The sequence below is a fragment of the Ranitomeya imitator genome, chromosome 2 (genome assembly GCF_032444005.1).
Source record: "Ranitomeya imitator isolate aRanImi1 chromosome 2, aRanImi1.pri, whole genome shotgun sequence".
NCBI classification, from domain to species: domain Eukaryota; kingdom Metazoa; phylum Chordata; class Amphibia; order Anura; family Dendrobatidae; genus Ranitomeya; species Ranitomeya imitator.
The window spans coordinates 791,097,792-791,121,483 of NC_091283.1; the positions used below are offsets into that span (position 1 = coordinate 791,097,792).

General features: G+C 42.6%; 1 protein-coding gene across 1 annotated transcript in view; it reads left to right on the forward strand.

The window, feature by feature from the left end:
• LOC138665799 (glutathione S-transferase kappa 1-like) overlaps nt 1-18,341 on the forward strand; it is a 35,336-nt gene extending 16,995 nt beyond the window's left edge. The window contains exons 4-8 of the mRNA XM_069753641.1: nt 11,465-11,565; nt 12,549-12,584; nt 13,798-13,914; nt 14,173-14,266; nt 18,094-18,341. Coding sequence (XP_069609742.1) covers nt 11,465-11,565; nt 12,549-12,584; nt 13,798-13,914; nt 14,173-14,266; nt 18,094-18,137 — 392 coding nt within the window. The 3' untranslated portion in view covers nt 18,138-18,341. The remainder of the gene's footprint in view (nt 1-11,464; nt 11,566-12,548; nt 12,585-13,797; nt 13,915-14,172; nt 14,267-18,093) is intronic.
• Nucleotides 18,342-23,692: the final 5,351 nt, after the last annotated feature.

Consider the following 23,692-nt stretch of genomic DNA (forward strand, 5'->3'; position numbering starts at 1 on the left):
CAGGAGGTCACATGACTACATTCTGATCTGTCAGCTATGGGGGCCTGTTAAACTGTGCCCGCTCACGGTCTAAGAGGCTTCTGTCAGTGTAAACGAACAGGTATAACGCTATGCAATTCTTTATGCCGGTGTTTAGTGTAATAGAATTTAAAGTCTCTTAGGGTGGTTTCACACTTGCGTTTTTGTCTGCAGCGTTTTTTTTTAAAAAAAAGCATGCGTTTTTTTTCCCTATATTTAACATTGAAAACGCATGCGTTTTTTTGTGTACGCGTTTGGTCGCGTTTTTTGACGCATGCGTTTTTTTACTGCATGCGTTCATTTTCTGAAATGCTACTTGTAGTATTTTTAGAAGCGTTTTTTGGACCAAAAAAAAACGCATGCGTTTTCATGCGTTTTTTTGGGGTCAAAAAATACATTGGAGTCAATGGGGACGCATGCGTCTTTTGGTGCATGCGTTTTTTGCGGTAAAAAACGCATGCTTTTTTTATTAAAAAACCAGAAAACACACTGATATGCCACCCCCCAACATAAAGGTGATAAAGGGAACCTAACCCTAACCCTAATCCTACCCCTAACCCTACCCCTAACCCTAAGGGATCCTACCCCTAACCCTACCCCTAACCCTACCCCTAACCCTACCCCTAACCCTAAGGGATCCTAACCCTAACCCTAACCCTACCCCTAACTCTAAGGGATCCTAACCCTAACTGTTGTGAATTCTGTGGCTGAATTCACTCCTGTGGTCACAAGTGGTACTGCAGCTTCTGAGCTTCCTCCCTCAGGTGTTCTGGTGAGCTCGTTAACTGCTTCATTACTTAACTCCGCCTGATGCTGCTATCCTTGCTCCTTGTCAATGTTTCAGTGTTGGATCTGAGCTTCTCCTGATTGTTCCTGTGACCTGCTGCTCTGTATAGCTAAGTGCTTTTTGCTTTTTTGTTGCTTTTTTTCTGTCCAGCTTGTCTTTTGTTTTGCTGGAAGCTCTGAGACGCAAAGGGTGTACCGCCGTGCCGTTAGTTCGGCACGGTGGTTTTTTTTTGCCCCCTTTGCGTGGTTTTGCTTTAGGGTTTTTTGTAGACTGCAAAGTTCGCTTTACTGTCCTCGCTCTGTCCTAGAATATCGGGCCCCACTTTGCTGAATCTATTTCATCCCTACGTTTTGTCTTTTCATCTTACTCACAGTCATTATATGTGGGGGGCTGCCTTTTCCTTTGGGGAATTTCTCTGGGGCAAGTCAGGCCTATTTTTCTATCTTCAGGCTAGCTAGTTTCTTAGGCTGTGCCGAGTTGCCTAGGTAGTTGTTAGGCGCAATCCACAGCTGCTTTTAGTTGTGTTTAGGATAGGATCAGGTGTGCAGTCTACAGAGTTTCCACGTCTCAGAGCTCGTTCTTGTATTTTTGGGTATTTGTCAGATCACTGTGTGCGCTCTGATCGCTAAGCACACTGTGTTTCTGGATTGCCTTCATAACACCTGTCATTAGCAAACATAACACCTAACCCTATTTCCTTTATGGTTAGGGTTAGGGGTAGGGTTAGGGTTAGGATCCCTTAGGGTTAGGGGTAGGGTTAGGGTTAGGGGTAGGGTTAGGGTTAGGGTTAGGATCCCTTAGGGTTAGGGTTAGGGGTAGGGTTAGGGGTAGGATCCCTTTAGGGTTAGGGTTAGGGTTATGATCCCTACCCCTAACCCTACCCCTACCCCTAACCCTAACCCTAACTATTTCTGTTTATAGTGGGTTTTTTACTTTATTTTGATGATTGGCAGCTGTCACACATTTCTCAGCATGCATTTAAAAAATGCAAACGCATGTAAAAGCGCATGTAAACGCGTCAGAACGCCGCGTTTTTTTCACCACATGCAAAAACGCATGCGTCAAAAAAACGCAGCGTTTACATGCGTTTTTTCACCATGCGTTTTTTGCGTTTTTTACCGCAAAAACGCACCTGAAAAAACGCCAATGTGAAACCAGCCTTAGAGGGACTATGTAAAAAAGTGAATAAAATGTTAAAAAAAAAAAAAAATTTTAAAAATATTTTTTAAAAATCCCAAAATAAAGAATGTAAAAATATACCAATAATTATGTAAAAACAAAGAGTTTACATATTTACTATTGCCGCATCCTGAACTACCTGATCTATAAAATTGTCGCATTAGTTAACCGCTTCAGTGAACACCATAAAAAATGTAGCAAAAATCTATGCTTTTTCATCAAACCGCTCCCCAAAAATGGTGTTTCCACTGTTTAGGCACATCAGGGGCTCTGCAAATGGAGTGCATAAACTATTCCAGAAAAATCTGTGCCGCAAAAGACACATAGCGTTCCTTCCATCCCAAGCATTACCTTGTTGCCAAACAGTACTGTACAGCCTAAGGGTATGTTCACACGTTCAGGATTTCCATCCTTTTTTTTTCAGGACAGTTTTTTTAAAAAACTGCAGCTCTTGGCAGAAAACGCAGGTCCTTTTTTTGTCCTTTTTTGATGCGTTTTTGATGCGTTTTTTGATGCGTTTTTTTATCCTTTTTTTACTGTGTGTTTCCTAGGAAGCTTTTTAGGGCTAAAATGGCTGAAAATACCCTAACCCTACCCCTACCCCTAACCCTAACCCTACCCCTACCCCTAACCCTACCCCTAACCCTACCCCTAACCCTACCCCTAACCCTACCCCTAACCCTACCCCTAACCCTAACCCTAACCCTACCCCTACCCCTAACCCTACCCCTAACCCTAACCCTACCCCTAACCCTACCCCTAACCCTAACCCTACCCCTAACCCTACCCCTACCCCTAACCCTACCCCTAACCCTACCCCTAACCCTACCCCTAACCCTAACCCTATTCTAACCTTAGTGAAAAAAAAAAAAAAAATTCTTAATTTTTTTATTGTCCCTACCTATGGGGGTGACAAAGGGGGGGGGGTGTCATTTACTATTTTTTTATTTTGATCACTGAGATAGGTTATATCTCAGTGATCAAAATGCACTTTGGAGCGAATCTGCCGGCCGGCAGATTCGGCGGGCGCACTGCGCATGCGCCCGCCATTTTGCAAGATGGCGGCGCCCAGGGAGAAGACGGCCGGACGGACACCGGGACGCCGGGTAAGTATAAGGGGGGGAGATTAGGGCACGGGGGGGGCATCGGAGCACTGGGGGGGGGCATCAGAGCACGGGGGGGGGGGCATCGGAGCACGGGGGGCGGGATCGGAGCACGGGGGGCAGCCACACTCCGCCCACGCACTTCCGCCTGCTCCCCCGCACTTCCTGCTGCAGCGGTTCTGCACATCAAATCGCAGTAAAACCCGCAGATATATTTTTGATCTGCGGGTTTTACTGCGATTTTGACCTCACAATGGAGGTCTATGGGTGCAGAACCGCTGCGGTTCAGGAAAAAGAATTGACATGCTCCTTCTTTTTTCCGGGAGCTATTCAGCGCGGCTTTTTTTTTACAATTTCCGGACCATGTGCACAGTGTGTCCTGTTTTCCATAGGGTACAGTGTACTGTACCCTGCATGGAAAACAGCTGCGGAACCGCAACGGCAAAACCGCCGCGGTTCCGCGGTAAAAAACGCACTGTGTGAACATGGCCTTATGGAGTATTGCCACGTTTAAGAGAAATTGTGTAACTAATTTTGGGACCTTTTTTCACCCATTTTTCCTTGTGAAAATTAAAAATGTGGGTTTTAAAACTGTTTTTTAGCGATAAAAATGTAATTATTAGTTATTTACCACCTAAAGGCATAAAATTCTGTGACACACTTGTGATGTCAATATTCTCACTGCACCACTACATGTATTTACGGAGGGGTGCAGTTTGTAAAATGGGGTCACTTAGAGGGTTCTACTGTTTTGGCACCTCAGGGGCTCTGCCAATGTGACATTCCATTCCAGCAAAATCTGCATTTCAATATAGCACTTCTTCTGAGCTTTGCAGTGCGCCTAAAATGTAGTTTCTGACAACGTATGAATTATTGGCGAACTCCAGAGAAATTGCATAACAAATTAAGTGGTTAATTTTCTTTTGTTTCCCTCTTTGAAAAATAAAAACTTGTTGCTAAAACAGCATTTTACTGGTAAAAATGTAATTATTTTTCTACACCGCCCAATAGTATAAAATGTTGTGACCTGAGGTGTCACTATGCTCATTGCACTTCTAGATTAATTAATTGAAGAGTATAAGTTGTAAAATGGGGTCATTTATGGGGATTTCTGCTGTGCTGACACCTCAGGGGCTCTGGCATTGTGGCTTGGCACCCTCAACCCATTCCAGCCAAATCTGTACTGCATTATGGCGCTCCTTTCCTTCTGAGATTTTCACTGTGCCTGAAAAGTAGTTTTTGACCACATATAGGATATTGGCAAACTCAGGAGAAATTACACAACAAATTGTACTGTCCATTTTTTCCTGTTACCCTTGTAAAAATGAACAATTTGATGCTGAAGCAACATTTTAGTTGGAACAATGTGATTTTTTTTATTTTCACAGCTCAACTTTAATACATTTTGTGAATCACTTGTGGAATCAAGGTGCTTAGCACACCTCTAGATAAATGTATTGTGTATTTTGCAAAATTGGATCACTTTTGGGGGGTTTGCATTATTTAGGCACATCAGGGGCTCTGCAAATGTTACTTGACATCAACTATTTATTCCAGCCAATTTTATGCTCCAAAAGTCAACTGGTGCGCCTTCTCTTCCCTCCTACGGTCCATTTTCTCATGTTACCCTTTTGAAAATGAAAAATGTGGGGGCTAAAGCAACATTTTTGTGGGAAAAAAATGTATTTTTTAATTTTCATGGTTCAAGGTTATAAATTTATGTGAAGCACCTATGGGTTCAAGGTGCTCACCAACCTTTTAGATAAAGTTTTACATTTTTTTCATGTTACCCTTGTAAAAATGCAAAATTTAGGGTTAATTCAACATTGAACATTTGGGTGGGAAAAATGTATATGTTCATTTTTTTCCTTGCACATTGCTTTAATTCCTATCGACTGCCTAAAGGGTTAATGAACTTTGAGGAGTACAGTTTTTAAAATGGTGTCAGTTTTGGGTATTTTCTGTCACATAGGATAGTCAATGTGACTTGAAACATGCGGTCCCTAAAAAAATAAAAAGTTTTGTAAATTTTGTTGGAAAAATAATGAAAATTTGCTGATAAGCTTTAACCCTTCTAACTTCCTAACAAAACAAATTACAGTTCAAAAATGATGCCGATGTAAAGTAGACACGTGGGAAATGTTATTTATTATTTTGTACGGCATGAAAAAATGGTTTAAGGATATAAAAATTGAAAGTTGCAGAAATTTCAACATTTTTCACCAAAATTCCTATGGTTTCACAAATAAATGCAAAAATTAGCCTAACTTTACCAGTAACATAAAGTGCAATATGTCATGAAAAAACTTTCTCAGAATCAGTGGGATATATTGAAGCCTTCCAGAGTTCTTACCAGAGTTGTAAAATTTGGCCTAGTCAGGTAGGTGAAAACTGGTTTGGGCCTGAAGAAGTTAATCACCATTTGACATTTTCTGCTAATTAGATTTTGGTACACAGGGTCTGGACTGTACACTGGGTCTTCTCCTCCCTGTTTGTGATTCCCCCGTCCCTCCGACTGCCTCCGGACATTGAATGACCGACCTCTTCTGCTTGTAGTTTCAGCAGTGAGCAGTTATTCATAGACAAGAGGCAAGTGGAGGGGCCGGGGAATCACAGACAGCGAGGAGAAGATCCACTGTATATCCTTGTGCACCGAAACCTAATTAAAGAAGAACAGCAAATTGGAAGTCACCACTCTGCATTTTTCACCCACTCCTGGTTTTGGCTTGTAAATACTGAGGTAAAAAAATCACTAAATACTAATTGTGTGCTCATGGCCTGTGAGACTACCTGAAAAACTTAACCATTTTACCAAACTATCTCCCACAGTCTCTTAGACAATGAATAGAGCATGCACTAGAGGTCCGATATTCTGCAGATCTCTTGATCGGTCAGGTTCTAGCTGTTTAACCCTCAATAATCAGTAAATTGTCACATATGCTATGTATTTTGTAATATTGAGAATACCCGTTTAAAGCCTATGAATATCTTTTATACTATATTGTGTTTTTTTTAATTGTTCATTTGTTTCTTAAATACGGGATCCAAGAAGTATCATTTCTCCTTGCGGAGAGTGACATGATAAGCATGTCGAGGTGAGGAGACCTAAAGCTGCAATGCTCCTCTGGGAAATATGCAAAATGTCTCTTCAGAGAGGAAGAGGACTAGAACTCTAGTGCCACCTATTGGAAGTAGCAATCCTAAGGGTATTTTTCCACGTTCCGGAAACGCTGCGTTTTTGACGCGTTGAGCCGCAGCATCACAAACGCAGCGTTCAGATGTTAAAGCATAGTGGAGGGGATTTCATGAAATCCCGTCTCCACTATGCATTAAAAGACGCATGCGGTAGACCCGTGAAAACGCACATGCGGCGCGTCTTTTAAGAACGCAACATGTCCTTACATTGCAGAAAAAACGCAAGGACAGCGCAGGTGACCTGCCAGTGACCTCAGGTGCAGATTTGGTCAGGATATTACCTGCATAAAATCCTGACCAAATCCTGATGCAATTCTAAACGTGGACACATACCCTTACAGTCAATGTCGACTCTTTAACGAGCCTTGTCACATGACTTCGGATAATAGCCAAACCAGAATCTCAATTTGCAGACACTGTGTTTCGGGGTACTGCTCCTTGTCAGTGCACTGACAAGGAGCAGTACCCCGAAACACAGTGTCTGCAAATTGAGATTCTGGTTTGGCTATTATCCGAAGTCATGTGACAAGGCTCGTTAAAGAGTCGACATTGACTGTTAGGATTGCTACTTCTAATAGGTGGCACTAGAGTTCTAGTCCTCTTCCTTTCTTAACCCCTTAAGCCCCGAGGGTGGTTTGCACGTTAATGACCGGGCCAATTTTTACAATTCTGACCACTGTCCCTTTATGAGGTTATAACTCTGGAACGCTTCAACGGATCTTGGCGATTCTGACATTGTTTTCTCGTGACATATTGTACTTCATGTTAGTGATAAAATTTATTCGATATAACTTGCGTTTATTTGTGAAAAAAACGGAAATTTGGCGAAAATTTTGAAAATTTCGCAATTTTCCAAATTTGAATTTTTATACCCTTAAATCACAGAGATATGTCATGCAAAATACTTAATAAGTAAAATTTCCCACATGTCTACTTTACATCAGCACAATTTTGGAACCAAAATTTTTTTTTGTTAGGGAGTTATAAGGGTTAAAAGTTGACCAGCAATTTCTCATTTTTGCAACACCATTTTTTTTTTAGGGACCACATCTCATTTGAAGTCATTTTGAGGGGTCTATATGATAGAAAATACCCAAGTGTGACACCATTCTAAAAACTACACCCCTCAAGGTGCTCAAAACCACATTCAAGAAGTTTATTAACTCTTCAGGTGTTTTACAGGAATTTTTGGAATGTTTAAATAAAAATAAACATTTAACTTTTTTTCACACAAAATTGATTTCAGCTCCAATTTGTTTTATTTTACCAAGGGTAACATGAGAAAATGGATACCAAAAGTTGTTGTACAATTTGTCCTGAGTACGTTGATACCCCATATGTGGGGATAAACCACTGTTTGGGCGCATGGCAGAGCTCGGAAGGAAAGGAGCGCCATTTGACTTTTCAATGCAAAATTGACTGGAATTGAGATGGGACGCCATGTTGCGTTTGGAGAGCCCCTGATGTGCCTAAACATTGAAACCCCCCACAAGTGACACCATTTTGGAAAGTAGACCCCTTAAGGAACTTATCTAGATGTGTGGTGAGCACTTTGACCCACCAAGTGCTTCATAGAAGTTTATAATGCAGAGCCGTAAAAATAAAAAATCATATTTTTTCACAAAAATGATCTTTTTGCCCCCAATTTTTTATTTTCCCAAGGGTAAGAGAAGAAATTAGACCACAAAAGTTGTTGTGCAATTTGTCCTGAGTACGCTGATACCCCATATGTGGGGATAAACCACTGTTTGGGCGCATGGCAGAGCTCGGAAGGAAAGGAGCGCCATTTGACTTTTCAATGCAAAATTGACTGGAATTGAGATGGGACGCCATGTTGCGTTTGGAGAGCCCCTGATGTGCCTAAACAATGAAACCCCCCACAAGTGACACCATTTTGGAAAGTAGACCCCTTAAGGAACTTATCTAGATGTGTGGTGAGCACTTTGACCCACCAAGTGCTTCATAGAAGTTTATAATGCAGAGCCGTAAAAATAAAAAATCATATTTTTTCACAAAAATGATGTTTTTGCCCCCAATTTTTTATTTTCCCAAGGGTAAGAGAAGAAATTAGACCACAAAAGTTGTTGTGCAATTTGTCCTGAGTACGCTGATACCCCATATGTGGGTGTAAACCATTGTTTGGGCGCATGGCAGAGCTCGGAAGGGAAGGAGCGCCATTTGACTTTTCAATGCAAAATTGACTGGAATTGAGATGGGACGCCATGTTGCGTTTGGAGAGCCCCTGATGTGCCTAAACATTGAAACCCCCCACAAGTGACACCATTTTGGAAAGTAGACCCCCTAAGGAACTTATCTAGATGTGTTTTGAGAGCTTTGAGCCCCCAAGTGTTTCACTACAGTTTATAACGCAAAGCCGTGAAAATAAAAATTCTTTTTTTTTTCACAAAAATGATTTTTTAGTCCCCAGTTTTGTATTTTCACAAGGGTAACAGGATAAATTGGACCCCAAAAGTTGTTGTCCAATTTGTCCTGAGTACGCTGATACCCCATATGTGGGGGTGAAGCACTGTTTGGGCGCATGGCAGAGCTCGGAAGGGAAGGAGCGCCATTTGGAATACAGACTTAGATGGATTGGTCTGCAGGCGTCACGTTGCATTTGCAGAGCCCCTGATGTACCCAAACAGTACAAACCCCCCACAAGTGACCCCATATTGGAAACTAGACCTCCCAATGAACCTATATAGATGTGTTGTGAGAACTTTGAACCCCCAAGTGTTTCACTGCATTTTACAACGCAGAGCCGCAAAAATAAAAAAAATCTTATTTTTCCCACAAAAATGATTATTAGCCCCCCACATTTTTATTTTCCCAAGGATAACAAGAGAACTTGGACCCCAAAAGTTGTTGTCCAATTTGTCCTGAGTACGCTGATACCCCATATGTTGGGGTAAACCCTTGTTTGGGCGCACCGGAGAGCTCGGAAGGGAAGGAGCACTGTTTTACTTTTTCAACGCAGAATTGGCTGGAATTGAGATCGGACGCCATGTCGCGTTTGGAGAGCCCCTGATGTGCCTGAACAGTGGAAACTCCCCAATTCTACCTGAAACCCTAACACACCCCTAACCCTAATCCCAACGGTAACCCTAATCACACCCCTAACCCTGACACACCCCTAATTCTAATCCCAACCCTAATCCCAACCGTAAATATAATCCAAACCCTAACCCTAACTTTAGCCCCAACCCTAACCCTAACTTTAGCCCCAACCCTAACCCTAACTTTAGCCCCAACCCTAACCCTAACTTTAGCTCCAACCCTAACCCCAACCCTAGCTCCAGCCCTAACCCTAGCCCCAACCCTAGCCCCAACCCTAGCCCCAACCCTAGCCCCAACCCTAGCCCCAACCCTAGCCCTAACCCTAGCCCCAACCCCAACCCTAGCCCCAACCCTAACCCTAGCCCCAACCCTAGCCCCAACCCTAGCCCTAACCCTAGCCCTAGCCCTGATGAAAAAATGGAAATAAATACATTTTTTTAATTTTATTATTTTTCCCTAACTAAGGGGGTGATGAAGGGGGGTTTGATTTACTTTTATAGCATTTTTTATATCAGATTTTTATGATTGGCAGCCGTTACACACTAAAATACGCTTTTTTTATAGCAAAAAAGTTTTTGCGTCTCCACATTTTGAGACCTATAATTTTTCCATATTTTGGTCCACAGAGTCATGTGAGGTCTTGTTTTTTGCGGGACGAGTTGACGTTTTTATTGGTAACATATTTGGACACGTGACAGTTTTTGATCACTTTTTATTCCGATTTTTGTGAGGCAGAATGACCAAAAACCAGCTATTCATGAATTTCTTTTGGGGGAGGCGTTTATACCGTTCCGCGTTTGGTAAAGTGGATGAAGCAGTTTTATTCGTCGGGTCAGTACGATTACAGCGATACCTCATTTATATCATTTTTTTATGTTTTGGCGCTTTTATACGATAAAAGCTATTTTATAGAAAAAATAATTATTTTGGCATCGCTTTATTCTTAGGACTATAACTTTTTTATTTTTTTGCTTATTATGCTTTGTGGCGGCTCGTTTTTTGCGGGACAAGATGACGTTTTCAGCTGTACCATGGTTATTTATATCCGTCTTTTTGATCGCGTGTTATTCCACTTTTTGTTTGGCGGTACGATGATAAAGCGTTGTTTTTTGGCTCGTTTTTTTTTTTTTTCTTACGGTGTTCACTGAAGGGGTTAACTAGTGGGACAGTTTTATAGGTCGGGTCATTATGGACGCGGCGATACTAAATATGTGTACATTTATTGTTTTGTTTTTTTTTTTTTTAGATAAAGAAATGTATTTATGGGAATAATATTTTTTTTATTTTTTATTTATTTAGTAATTTTTTTTTTATTTTTTTTTACACATGTGGAAATTTTTTTAAAAACTTTTTTACTTTGTCCCAGGGGGGGACATCACAGATCGCCGATCTTACAGTTTGCACAGCACTCTGTAAGATCGGCGATCTCATTCATCGCTGCAGCGTTACCAAGTGCCTGCAGGCGACCCGGAAGTGCTCCCTACAGGACCCGGATGCAGCCCCCGCGGCCATTTTGGATCCGGGGACTGCAGGGAGAAGACGCTCGGTACACGGTGAGTACATCACCGTGTACCGATCGTCTCAGGGAAGCACGCAGGGAGCCCCCTCCCTGCGCGATGCTTCCCTGTACCGCCGGCACATCGCGATCATGTTTGATCGCGGTGTGCCGGGGGTTAATGTGCCGGGGGCGGTCCGTGACCGCTCCTGGCACATAGTGCCGGATGTCAGCTGCGATAGTCAGCTTACACCCGGCCGCGATCGGCCGCGCTCCCCCCGTGAGCGCGGCCGATCGCATATGACGTACTATCCCGTCACTGGGAATTAAGTCCCAGGGCACCTCGACGGGATAGTACGTCATATGGGATTAAGGGGTTAAATACAAAATTAAGCAACTTCCTAAATAATTTAGTACACAATTCCTATTATTTTGTTGCTGTAAAATCTGTGTAACTCCTTCACCTAACACATATGTCTGCTGCTTCAGACGCTGGCATAATCTGCTCTGTCCCTTCCTACCTTTCAGTATTAAGCTTTTACAACATTTGGCTTCTACGTTCCATTTCATAGACTGCCCTTTCCTTTCTTGCACAGTTCAGCTCTTTGAAATATTTGTCTGTTTTTGCAGGGAGCCTTTCAGCCATGCGGTTTCTGGCAGCTGTTCAGATGTCGCATCCAGAGTTCCTTGAGGAGGTCTCCCGGCAGTTGTGGCTGCGGATCTGGTCTGAGGTCTGTATTACATTATGTGTAAGAGTATTCTGTCCATTGGTCACTGTTTACTTTACTTTTATGCTCCGTTTATGATACTTTTTATTTCATATCGTTTTTCTTACAAAAGGAAAGGAACAGGAATGTTTCCATTAACATTTCATGGTCTTTAATCAGATAACATCAACTTATCGATTATCAGCTGTATGGTCAGGAAACTTTTTTTTTCTTTTTTTTTTGTAGAAGCAAAATATTGTTGTACATTATGCTGTTCTGCCTGGTAAAAAAACAAAGTTTTTTTTTCAAAATCTTTAACCATATTGAATGCATTGAAAATAGAATAATCTATTTTCAATCCGTGATTGCATTTTTTGTTTCCTGCACAGCATGTGGTATTATACAGCTCTGGCAAAAATTAAGAGCACTGCAAAATGTTCAGTTTGTCTGATTTTTCTCTTTATAGGTATATTTTTGAGTAAAATGTAAATTGTTCTTTTATCCTATAAACTTCTGACAACATGTCTCTGAATTTCCAAACAATAAATTTTGTATTTTTTTTCTGAAAAGGAGAAATGGTCAAAATTAAAAAAAAACAAAAAAAAACAGTGCTTTCAGACCTCAAATAATGCAAAGAAAACAAGTTCATAATCCTTTAGAAACAACAATACTAATGTTTTAACTCAGGAAGAGTTCAGAAATCAATATTTTGTGGAATAACCATGATTTTTAATCACAGCTTTCATGAGTCTTGGCATGCTTTAGGCCAGTCTTTCATTCTGCTTCTGGCTCAAAAATATAAGCAGTTCTTCTTTGTTTGATGGCTTGTGACTATCCATCATCCTCTTGATTACATTCCAGAGGTTTTCAATGGGGTTCAGGTCTGGAACCCCATGGGCTGCCCATGAGAGGGATTTGATGTGGTGGTCTCTTAATTTTTGCCAGAGCTGTATGTGTTATGATGGCATCCTATACATTGTTTCTTCAGTCTGGTTTCTTTCTTACAGGATAAAGACATTACAACTCCGGAGAGTATAGTGCAGGTCAGAAAAGGCTTTATTATCGATGTTTTACCGCAGCGTGCGACTGCCAGCTTTCATGATGGTACTATACTATCAGATGCCATAATACGGAAATTCAGATGTGTCCTCCTTACCATTCCTTTTGGCTTAACGCGAGTTCAAAGTAAAGCAAAAAAGCTATTTAGGCCAGGATTCAATGGCTGCCTTCTATTGTATGCATTGCTCTTGTCTGTAAAATGGACCAGATTCCTGTATGCTATCATTTTTTTTTCTAGGACCTTAGGCCTCTTTCACACTTCCGTCTTTCAGCTCCCGTCACAATCCGTCGTTTTTTGAGAATGCAGGATCCTGCATTTTCCCATAGGCTTGTATTAGCGACAGATTGTGACGGATGGCCGTCCGTTTCATCCGTCTTTCACTGGATCCTGCATAAAAAAAGGGTCCGTTGGGCAGAGAAAACGTTCAGAGGAACGTTTTTTCTGCACGTCGGAAAATCGGTCAGCGACGCTGCCTGTGAAAAGCAGGAATCCAGCGACGGGTCCCATCTTTTCAAAGAGAGCATGCATGGAAGAATTTCCCATCAGGGAAATTCTCGCTCGCTCTCTTTCTCTTTTTACTATTGATGCTGCCTACGCAGCATCAATAGTAACAAGATATAATGTGAAAAATAATAAAAAAATCGCAATATCCTCACCTACCGGACTCCCGCGCAGCGATGCTCCCGGCAGCTAGGGTTCATAGTAGTACATTGCGAAATCTCGTGAGAAGTCGCTGTCTTCTTGCGAGATTTCACGGTCTTCTTGCGAGATTACGCAATGTATTACTAGGTACCCTGGCTGCCGGGAGCCACGGTGAAGCTGTGCGGGATCTCGGTAGGTGAGAATATTGCAATTTTAAATTTTTTTTAACCTGGTTTGTGTTGTGTATGCGTTTTCACAGCGGAAAACCGCTGCGAAGACGCATACACAACAGGTGCACACAGCCTCGACGGGTCCGTCAGAAAGACGGGCCCAGTGCACACGTTTTCCACAATCTGCACAGGATTTGTCATTTCAACGTCTTGACAGATCCTGTGCAGATTTGGAAGACGGAAGTGTGAAAGAGGCCTTACCGGGTGACATGTTTTACACCTTCAAAGCAAACACCTAGTCTCTTTATGGGTCAATTATGAGTTCCCTTATGACTACCTTGTAGGTTATTTTTCATAGACCATTTTTTTCCTAACTTTCTTTAGGCTGCTAAGAAAGCTGGGATGTCTGAAGACCTGGCGAAAAAATTACTGACGACAATCACAACACCCGAAATAAAGAACAAGCTCAAGGAAACAACAGATAAAGCCTTGGAATATGGGGTAATAATGAGCATTATATACCTTTTTTTTCCTCTTTTTATATTGCAGACCATTCAATGTGTATCTTAAGTGGGGTCTGCTTGTATAAAGAGGCTTCGAAACGTCCGCCGATCAACAAACAAGCAGCTTATCATCAGTGGCTTTATCTAGGTCGGCCTCTGCAAACAGACCATGGGTGCACTTCAATCAGATTTACTAGCTATTGATTTACTATTGCTTCTCATTGATTTACTGTCTTTATTTTGTATTGCTGTGCAGGTTTTCGGAATGCCCTCCATAGTGGCTCATATAGATGGAAAGCCGGAGTTATTTTTTGGATCTGACCGGTTTGAGCTTCTAGCACATCTGTTGGGTCAGTATTTAGGCCAAAGATTAAGGCCACAATAGATCAAAGCAATTTTACCAAAAATTCTGTCACTTTTTGAGTTTTCACACCAGTTCCACCCAGCTCCACCAAAATGGACTGGAGTAAGGTTTCTGGTGTGGCGCTCGCCAGTCGTCAGCCACTTCGGATTTAAGAAGAGGCGCGCACTGCTTCATGGATCAGCAGCATCTGACTCCACCATAATCCCTCATCAAGACCAGCCTTGATGAATAGGGGCTTACATTTCTTGATTCTTACTTTGTATGCTGCAGTTAATCTGAGAATAGACTAATAGATTCTGTACATTTATACTGTATGTTGTTACTTGTCACCAGCATCTTGGGTCCAGATCCAGAGACGAGTCTGTTCCATTCTTGAAAAACAGCTTTTTACAAAATGTATAATGAAAGTAAACACAAAGGATATGGACACAGTCGGGGAAATTTTCTTTTTTTAAACTAAAAGCATGTAATTTTAATTAGAAATAATATTTGCAATTGATTTTCATTAAATATGTTTGCACCATTTGGTTTTTACAAGCTCTTTGGTTTCCCTGCTCATTGCTGGCTGCAAAATGAGTTGGCTAAAATCAGACAGTGAGTTCATTCTGATGGGGAGTTTGTAACTCCAGTCTCTAATTCAGGAGTGGGGAATCTTTTTTTCTGCCAAGGGCTATTTGGATATTTATACCATCCTTTGGGTGCCGTACAAACTCCGCCCACAAAGTGCATCCTGACTCTGGCACTGGTTTCAGGATGTAATCTTTCATTGCATGCCCTTCAGTGTTCAGTAGTGAACACTGCATGTGTGTGTGAACAGAGCAAGAAGAAATTACTGAGCTGGTTGTAATCAAAATACACCTCCTTTCCCAAGAATGTGATCCCTGAGAATCTGCTCGGGGGCCTGATAAAAGGTCATCGAGGGCCGTAAATGGCCCAGGGGCCTGAGGTTCCCCACACCTGCTCTACTTGCTGAACTCTGCCGATGTAATATGATTATAAACCACATTTAGGTCTCATTCAGACATCCAATTTTTTTACATACGAGATTATTCTGATCAGAATGTGGTATGAGGGTCATCCAATTTTCCCATACATGGATAAAATTTAAAAAAAAAGTCTCCACCTTCTCCATTCTGACAGTCCAAGAAAATGGGACCCCGATATCATCTGATTTTTCTTTTTTTCATGGACCCATTGACTTGCATTGCCGATGTTCATCCGTCCCTTGGATCACAATCGGACATTTCTCCAATATTTTCCGCGGACTACTCTGTCCAAGGAAAAAAAAAAATCAGATGTGTAAATGGCCCCCATAAACTTTCACAGGTACAAGTGCTATGTGTGAAAAACACAAATAGGACTTATACATGAAAATCAAATGTCTGAATGAGGCCTTAAAGGGACTCTGTCACCTGAATTTGGAGGGAACAATCTTCAGCCATAGGGGCGGGGTTTTCGGGTGTTTGATTCACCCTTTCCTTACCCGCTGGCTGCATGCTGGCTGCAATATTGGATTGAAGTTCATTCTCTGTCCTCCGTAGTACATGCCTGCACAAGGCAATCCGAAAACCCCGCCCCTATGGCTGAAAATTGTTCCCTCCAAATTCAGGTGACAGTCCCTTTAAGGAGCGCTGAAGTTGCTGGGGATCATAAATCAGCTGAGAGGATCTCCATAAAAAAACAAATAAGGCTGCCGTCACACTAGCAGTATTTGGTCAGTATTTTACATCAGTATTTGTAGCCAAAACCAGGAGTGGAACAAATAGAGGAAAAGTATAACAGAAACCTATGCACCACTTCTGCATTTATCACCCACTCCTGGTTTTGGCTGAGAAATACTGATGTAAAATACTGACCAAATACTGATAGTGTCACGGCAGCCTGAGGCTATGTTCACACGTAGAAAAATCCGCTGCGGATTTTTACTCAGTGGATTTGATAAATCCGCAGTGCAAAACCGCTGCGGTTTTTACTGCGGATTTATCGCGGTTTTTAATGCGGATTCTGCTGCGGTTTTCCATCTGCATTTTTCTATTGGAGCAGATGCAAAACCGCTGCGGATTCCGCACAAAGAATTGACATGCTGCGGAAAATAATCCGCTGCATTTCCACGCAGCTTTTTCCGCAGCATGGGCACAGCGTTTTTGGTTTCCCATAAGTTTACATTCTACTGTAAACTCATGAGAAACTGCTGCGGATCCGCAGCAAAATCCGCATCGTGTGCACATAGCCTAAGAGTTACACGCTTCCTGTCAGAACAAGCTCACTGTCTAGTACTTAGTTAACTCATTTTGCAGTCAGCAGTAGTCGGTGTCAACACATAGCAAGCAAGCGTTTCAAAATTTTTTATGACACCCAACTCCAAAAATGTATAGCACAAAATACATGCATTTCAATAAAAAAAAGTGTGCAAATCCACACCTGAAAAACATTTTTACTAATAAGAAACATTATGTATATATGTGTGTGTGTATATATGTATGTGTATAATTCATTCTATTCAGGATCATCGTGCTGGCTGTAATATGTGTAATTAGCAAGTGTAGTGTTAGGAGCAACTCTGAGTTCACTCTAGTTTCTCCCAGCTATGCCGAACCTAGCCAGGTAGAGCTTAGGTGTAATGGCAGGGCTGGACGCCGCGACTAATCTAATTCATGATAAGCTGTGACATTCCTTACACCAAAAATCTTAGGGTACTGTCACACTATACGATTTACCAACGATCACGACCAGCGATACGACCTGGCCGTGATCGTTGGTAAGTCGTAGTGTGGTCGCTGGAGAGCTGTCACACAGACAGCTCTCCAGCGACCAACGATGCCGAGGTCCCTGGGTAACCAGGGTAAACATCGGGTTACTAAGCGCAGGACCGCGCTTAGTAACCCGATGTTTACCCTGGTTACTAGCGTAAAAAAAACAAACAGTACATACTTACATTCCGGTGTCTGTCCCTTGCCGTCTGCTTCCCGCACTCACTGACTGTGCTCTGCTTTCACTTTACGGCCGGCAGTCAGTGAGTGCGGGAGCAGACGGCAAGGGACCTGACGGACACCGGAATGTAAGTATGTACTGTTTGTTTTTTTTTACATTTACGCTGGTAACCAGGGTAAACATCGGGTTACTAAGTGCGGCCCTGCGCTTAGTAACCCGATGTTTACCCTGGTTACAAGCGAACGCATCGCTAGATCGGTGTCACACACACCGATCTAGCGATGACAGCGGGAGATCCAGCGACGAAAGAAAGTTCCAAACGATCTGCTACGACGTACGATTCTCAGCAGGATCCCTGATCGCTGCTTCGTGTCAGACACAGCGATATCGTAACGATATCGCTGGAACGTCACGAATCGTACCGTCGTAGCGATCGAAATTGCACTGTGTGACGGTACCCTTACTCAAGTCATTTCTGGCATGGTGTTTGTCAGATGCTCCGGATTCATGAAAAGGCATGTACATCTTCAGGAATCAGGAGCATCTGACTCCACCATGCCACCCCCACCCCACCCCCAGCCATGAGAAAATTAGCAGTCTTGATGAATCGGTGGCTTTAGGGCTCATACTCACATGCGAGAAACTCAGATGAGTCTCGCACGTGAATACCCGGCACTCAGATCGGAGCGTGCCACTGCATGTATTGCTATGCGGCCGCACGCACGATCTGAGTGCCGGGTGCAGTGCCGAGTATTGACGTGCGAGACTCATCCGAGTTTCTCGCATGTGAGTATGAGTCCTTAGGGTTTTGGTTTTGACGTCCAAGTGATGCGTCGACCTGACATGTGAACACTCTTCATGTCTTCTCTATGATTTCTGCAGGTGAGAAATGGCTGGGACCAGTGCCACAGAAATCCAGGCTGTGACCAGTTCATCCAGAGATTAAGTACTAAAGGAAGAGCTACTATTAATGTATTCCTGGTTTCTAAACATATAATGTGCTCCTAGAGTTACATAAAGTCATTGGTTACCAAAGTTCCTGGATGTTATCATGATATTGGACCATAATGGGTTAAAAATCTATAGTTCTGCCATTTCTGTCATTAATAAATTCAGTCCTTATGTTTGTAGTTTATTGACTTCTGTAATATTGTACTTTCCTTTGTGCTGCAGATTGAAAATGTTGTGCGCTCATGAAAACGAAATGCTTTTAGAACTGCTGGAAAGCGGTGTTTGTGATACCGCATGTAACATGGGCTTTGTACGGCGTCTTTCCATAAGAGCAGAGCGACAATGTCCTTGATTTGTTTCTTCAAATGAGCGTTGCTTACACAAATTATTTTCCCTGCGCCCTAACTGTGGTGGTGCGTTCACACGTTCTGTTAGCTGTACACTCTTACTGGAGATTTGAATGAGAAAAATCCACAGCACAATGTGTTGCCGGTGACATAGATATCAACAAATTGTATCTCAGTGTAGCTGAAAAATGTTTTCTACACCGTAAGGCTATGTTCACACCTTGCGTCGGGTCCCTGCGGGTTCTCCCGCAGCGGATTTGATAAATCTGCAGGGCAAAACAACTGCGGTTCTCCCTGCAGATTTATCGCGGTTTGTTCCGCGGTTTCCGCTGCGGGTTTCCGCCTATACTATTGATGCTGCATATGCAGCAATATGCAGCATCAATAGTAATGTTAAAAATAATAAAAATTGGTTATACTCACCCTCTGATGTCCGGATCTCCTGGGCGCTGCACCCGGCGGTCCGGTTCCAAAGATGCTGTGGGAGAAGGACCCTTCGTGACGTCACGGTCATGTGACCGCGACGTCACCGCAGGTCCTGGTCGCACAGCAACTCTGACCGGACGGCCGCGTGCAGCGCCCAGGAGCTCCGGACATCAGAGGGTGAGTATAACCAGATTTTTTATTTTTTAACCCCAAATATGGTTCCCAGGGCCTGGAGGAGAGTCTCCTCTCCTCCACCCCGGGTACCACCCGCACATTATCCGCTTACTTCCCGCAACGTGGGCACAGCCCCATGCGGGAAGTAAGCGGTTCAATGTATTCCTATGGGTGCAGAATCGCAGCGATTCTGCACAAAGAAGTGACATGCTGCGGGTTGTAAACCGCTGCGTTCCCGCGCGGTTTTTCCCGCAGCATGTGCACAGCGGTTTGCGGTTTCCATAGGGTTTACATGTTACTGTAAACGCTATGGAAACTGCTGCGGACCCGCAGCATCAAAATCGCGGCGGTTCCGTGGTAAAAACCGCTAAGTGTGAATATAGCCTAATTGTGCAGAATTCATTATGGACTTTATTCTTCACAAGGGTCTAATCCAAGGCTGGACTGGGGTCGTTACTCTCCTGTTGGATTGACAATTCGGCTAGACTGCATGCCTGCCCAAACTGTGCACTCCCTGATGCTGTGGCAAGAAGCCGCAGTGCTTTACATTTTCTATTGGAAAAAACTTGTAAGTGCTGTTCCCTTGCCTTTGCTGTTTTTTCCTATTTACCATTGTGAAAATGATAAATTTGAGGCAAAAACATCATTTTATCAGAAAAAAACCCTCAATTTCTTTTTCGTATCCACATTTTAAAAAGTCGAGGCCGGGCGTAAGGCCAGCCTCACACTCAGCGTATAAAAATACGGTCCGTATTTTGCGGCCGTAATACGCCACAAAATTTTAAAAAAGGTGATCCGTAAGTACTCCGTAGGCAGGGTTTGTCAGCGTATTTTGCGCATGGCATCCTCCGTATGGCATCCGTACTGCGAGACTTTCTCGCAGGCTTGCAAAACCGACATACAATGGATCCATGTGCTCAAAAAATCATAAAAACATATATACTGATATATATATATATATATATGTATATATATCAGTGAGACATTAAGCCAGATTAATAGTGGGAAAATATTCTGAAAAGTTCCCAGGCTCGAGTTCATATGAGGACATCCAGCAGAGGGCGCATCACCGCAACTGAAGGTAACTACAGGTCATTCACCTACATTCCATTCATTCCCTGGGGTTTTACAGGCAGGAGCACAGCTGCATTAGCAGAGCTTCTGCTTGTAAAATTAGTTAACCCCTTCAGATGGATTTACATCGTGGGACGTGACAGAACGACGGAAGGTATGGGATATTGTTGTTTTTATTTCACCTTTTTTACAGAACGAGGGTCTTCAGGTGGATTACCAGTATAATAAAATATTACAAAAACCTGTGTATTTATTTCATTAAAATACTTTGTAATAATGTGTGTGTGTGTTTTTTAACCATTTCATACTATTGGATTAATAATGGATAGGTGTCCTAATTGACGCCTCTCCATTATTAATCTGTCTTAATGTCACCTTACAATAGCGAGGTGACATTAACCCTTCATTACCCCATATCCCACTGCTACAGGGGAGTGGGAAGAGAGTGGCCAAGTGCCAGAATAGGCGCGTCTTACAGATGTGTTTTTTCTGGGGTGGCTGGGGGCAGATGTTTTTAGCCAGGGGGGAAGCAAAAACCATGGACCCTCTCCAGTCTATTAATATCTGCCCTCAGTCACTGGCTTTACCATTCTGGTGGAGAAAATTGCGCGATTTAACCCTTTAATTTAATAGAGCGCCCAAATTTTGTACAAACACACTACTAACAGTAGTGTGGAATATGCAAAAAAAAGGGATATGAGATGGTTTACTGTATGTAAACCATGTCTCGTATCATGTCGGGTTTGGGAAAGGAGATAGCAAAAGTCGGCAATTGAATTACCGTCTTTTAAGCTATCTAGCGCTGTATGAAATATTAATATATATACATATATGTGTCTCACTGACATATATATATATATATATATATATATATATATATATATATACCCCTATACTATGTGTAGACATTTATTTTAGCAATTCTATTCTAACCTGTCAGTGTGATTTTACTGTACACCGCAGTGAATTGCCGACTTTTCGCTAGAACACCGCTGCGTATTTCTCGCAGGTCACACTGTTGGTCCGTGTGTAATCCGTATTTTTCTGGCACCCATAGACTTTCATTGGCATATTTTTTGCGCAATACGGTGACAAACGCAGCATGCTGCGTTTTTCTACGGCCGTAGAAGACCGTATAATACGGATCAGTAAAATACGGCTGATAGGAGCTGGGGCATAGAGAAGCATTGTACCGTATGCAATCCGTATTTTCAGCACCTCTCTTACGTCCATAAAACAAGCTAGTGTGACGCCGGCCTAACTGCGGTAACCTCAGGATCGTAGGAAAAAGCCAGTGATGATGTCACCGCTGGTGAATGAAGCTGCGCTCTCAGAAGCTCATTCACCAGTGGTTTTCAGCCGGGACAGTCGCATCTTGGCATCGTCCAGGTTGAAAACTATTTAGCCCCCAGACATGGATTACAGCGTGGGACAGAACGATGGACAGGTCTGGTATATTGTTGTTTTTTTATTTTATTTTTATTACAGGAGATCGAGGGCTTCGGTGGAATTAGACGTTACAGGTTTGATTATGATTTAATTGAGATTAATAAAGGAGTCTGTGTAATTTTTTTCAATTAAAGGATTCTATTCTGGCTGTGTCTTTATTTAACATACAACTATAGGATTATGTAAATATACACCACCACCGTGTGCGTCTGTTCAAAAGAGCCCTAAGCCTAGCAATGAGATCTTTAGTGCCCTTGGAGTCAGGATTAAAAGTTGGAGATGCATCATCACAAAAAACCTGGTCCAATTTAGTCAGCCACGTTTTATCCCGTGCCTGAAAGTCCATCTGTCCCAGATACACCGCTGTGAAAATACACAGTACATAGATTAAGTAAACATACCGATTAGTAGGATTAGTAATGGATAGGTGTCTAATAGACGCCTCTCCATTATTAAGCCGTGGGTTTGATGTCACTCGACAATACAAAGGTGACATCAACCCCACAAATATTAACCTCACTTTCCACAGCTACAGTGCAAGTGGGAAGAGCCGGGCAAAGTGCCAGAATTGGTGCATATAATAGATGCGCCTTTTCTGGGCAGCTGTGGGCTGCTGATTTTAGACTGGGGACCTATGTCAATGACCCCTTACCAGCCTGAGAATAGCAGCCCCCAGCTGTGAGCTTTAGCAAGGCTGGTTGTCAAAAATGGGGGATGCCACACCATTTTAAAATATTTAAATAATTTTAAAAAACAGCGTGGGGACCCCTCTATTCTTGATAACCAACCTTGCAGAAGCTGACGGCGGAAGGTTGCAGACGCCAGCTGTGAGTTTTGCCTGGTTGGTTCAAGAAAATAGAGGGGATCCCCACATTGGGTTTTTCATTCATTTATTTTGTTATGTTGCAGGTGGCAGCTGAGGAATAACTTGATCAGCCACACTGTTATTAACGGCAGCAGGTGTCGGATGATGGGGGTAAGAGTCCCAAAGCCCCCACCTGCGGTCATCGTTTAATCGTATAATGCTCATCATTCTCCTCTGCTCATGCTGATCGCTGGCAGAGTAGGAGAGAATGATGAGATCATCTTCAGCACCTGCCGGCCGGGGAACAGCGCTTACTGTAGCACTTCTTCCCCGGCGGCCATCCATGTGGTACTGATGCGGCACACGGTTGCCACACGTGTCCCGCAAGTATTACACGTACGGACTTGGATATATCTCCGGTATCCGTTTTTCCGGTACCGGAAATAAACAGACGTGTGAAACCGTTCTTATGAATGCAAAGTTTTCATTGCCAAAAGAGTAGGTTTTGGCTGCAAAAGGAAATGCTGCGAAAACGCTGAGTGTGAACACAACCTAGTAATTCCTGCAGACATCACGTTTAGTTATACTTTTCGATAATCATATTTGTTTTGTAGATTTATTATTTTTTTAATAGCTAAATTTCTAATACAGCTATAGATTTTCATTATAATTTTGGACTGACATGCATTTTCTTCCATTTCTGAAGTCTAGAGAAGCCTATGGGAAAAAAAAAACCTTTATATCCAAAGCATGCTGTCATAGTTGAGAAATAACACAACTAATCCCAAAAATTGCACAGATTTAATAAGTCGCTGAATTATTTCAATAATTTTTCAATAGACAGAGTAACATCTGGCCCCATCGTTTTTAGCCTAGGAAAAAAACCATTGCACAATGTTGAGTGATTTTAGCCTTTTTCTTCTTTTAGTATAGCACCATAGAATCTCCAGAATCCGTCCTTTCCTCAACTGTCAATCTACTAAAATGCTTGTGCATGCCCTCATCATCTCCCACCTTGACTACTGCAACATCCTTTTCTGTGGCCTCCCTGCCAACACCCTTGCACCTCTCCAGTCCATCCTTAACTCTGCTGCCCGACTAATTCATCTCTCTCCTCACTATTCCTCCACTTCCCCCCTCTGCAAATCTCTTCACTGGCTCCCATTCCCTCTGCGTATCCAGTTCAAATTACTAATACTGACCTACAAAGCCATCCATAACCTGTCTCCTCCATATATCTCTGAACTAATCTCCC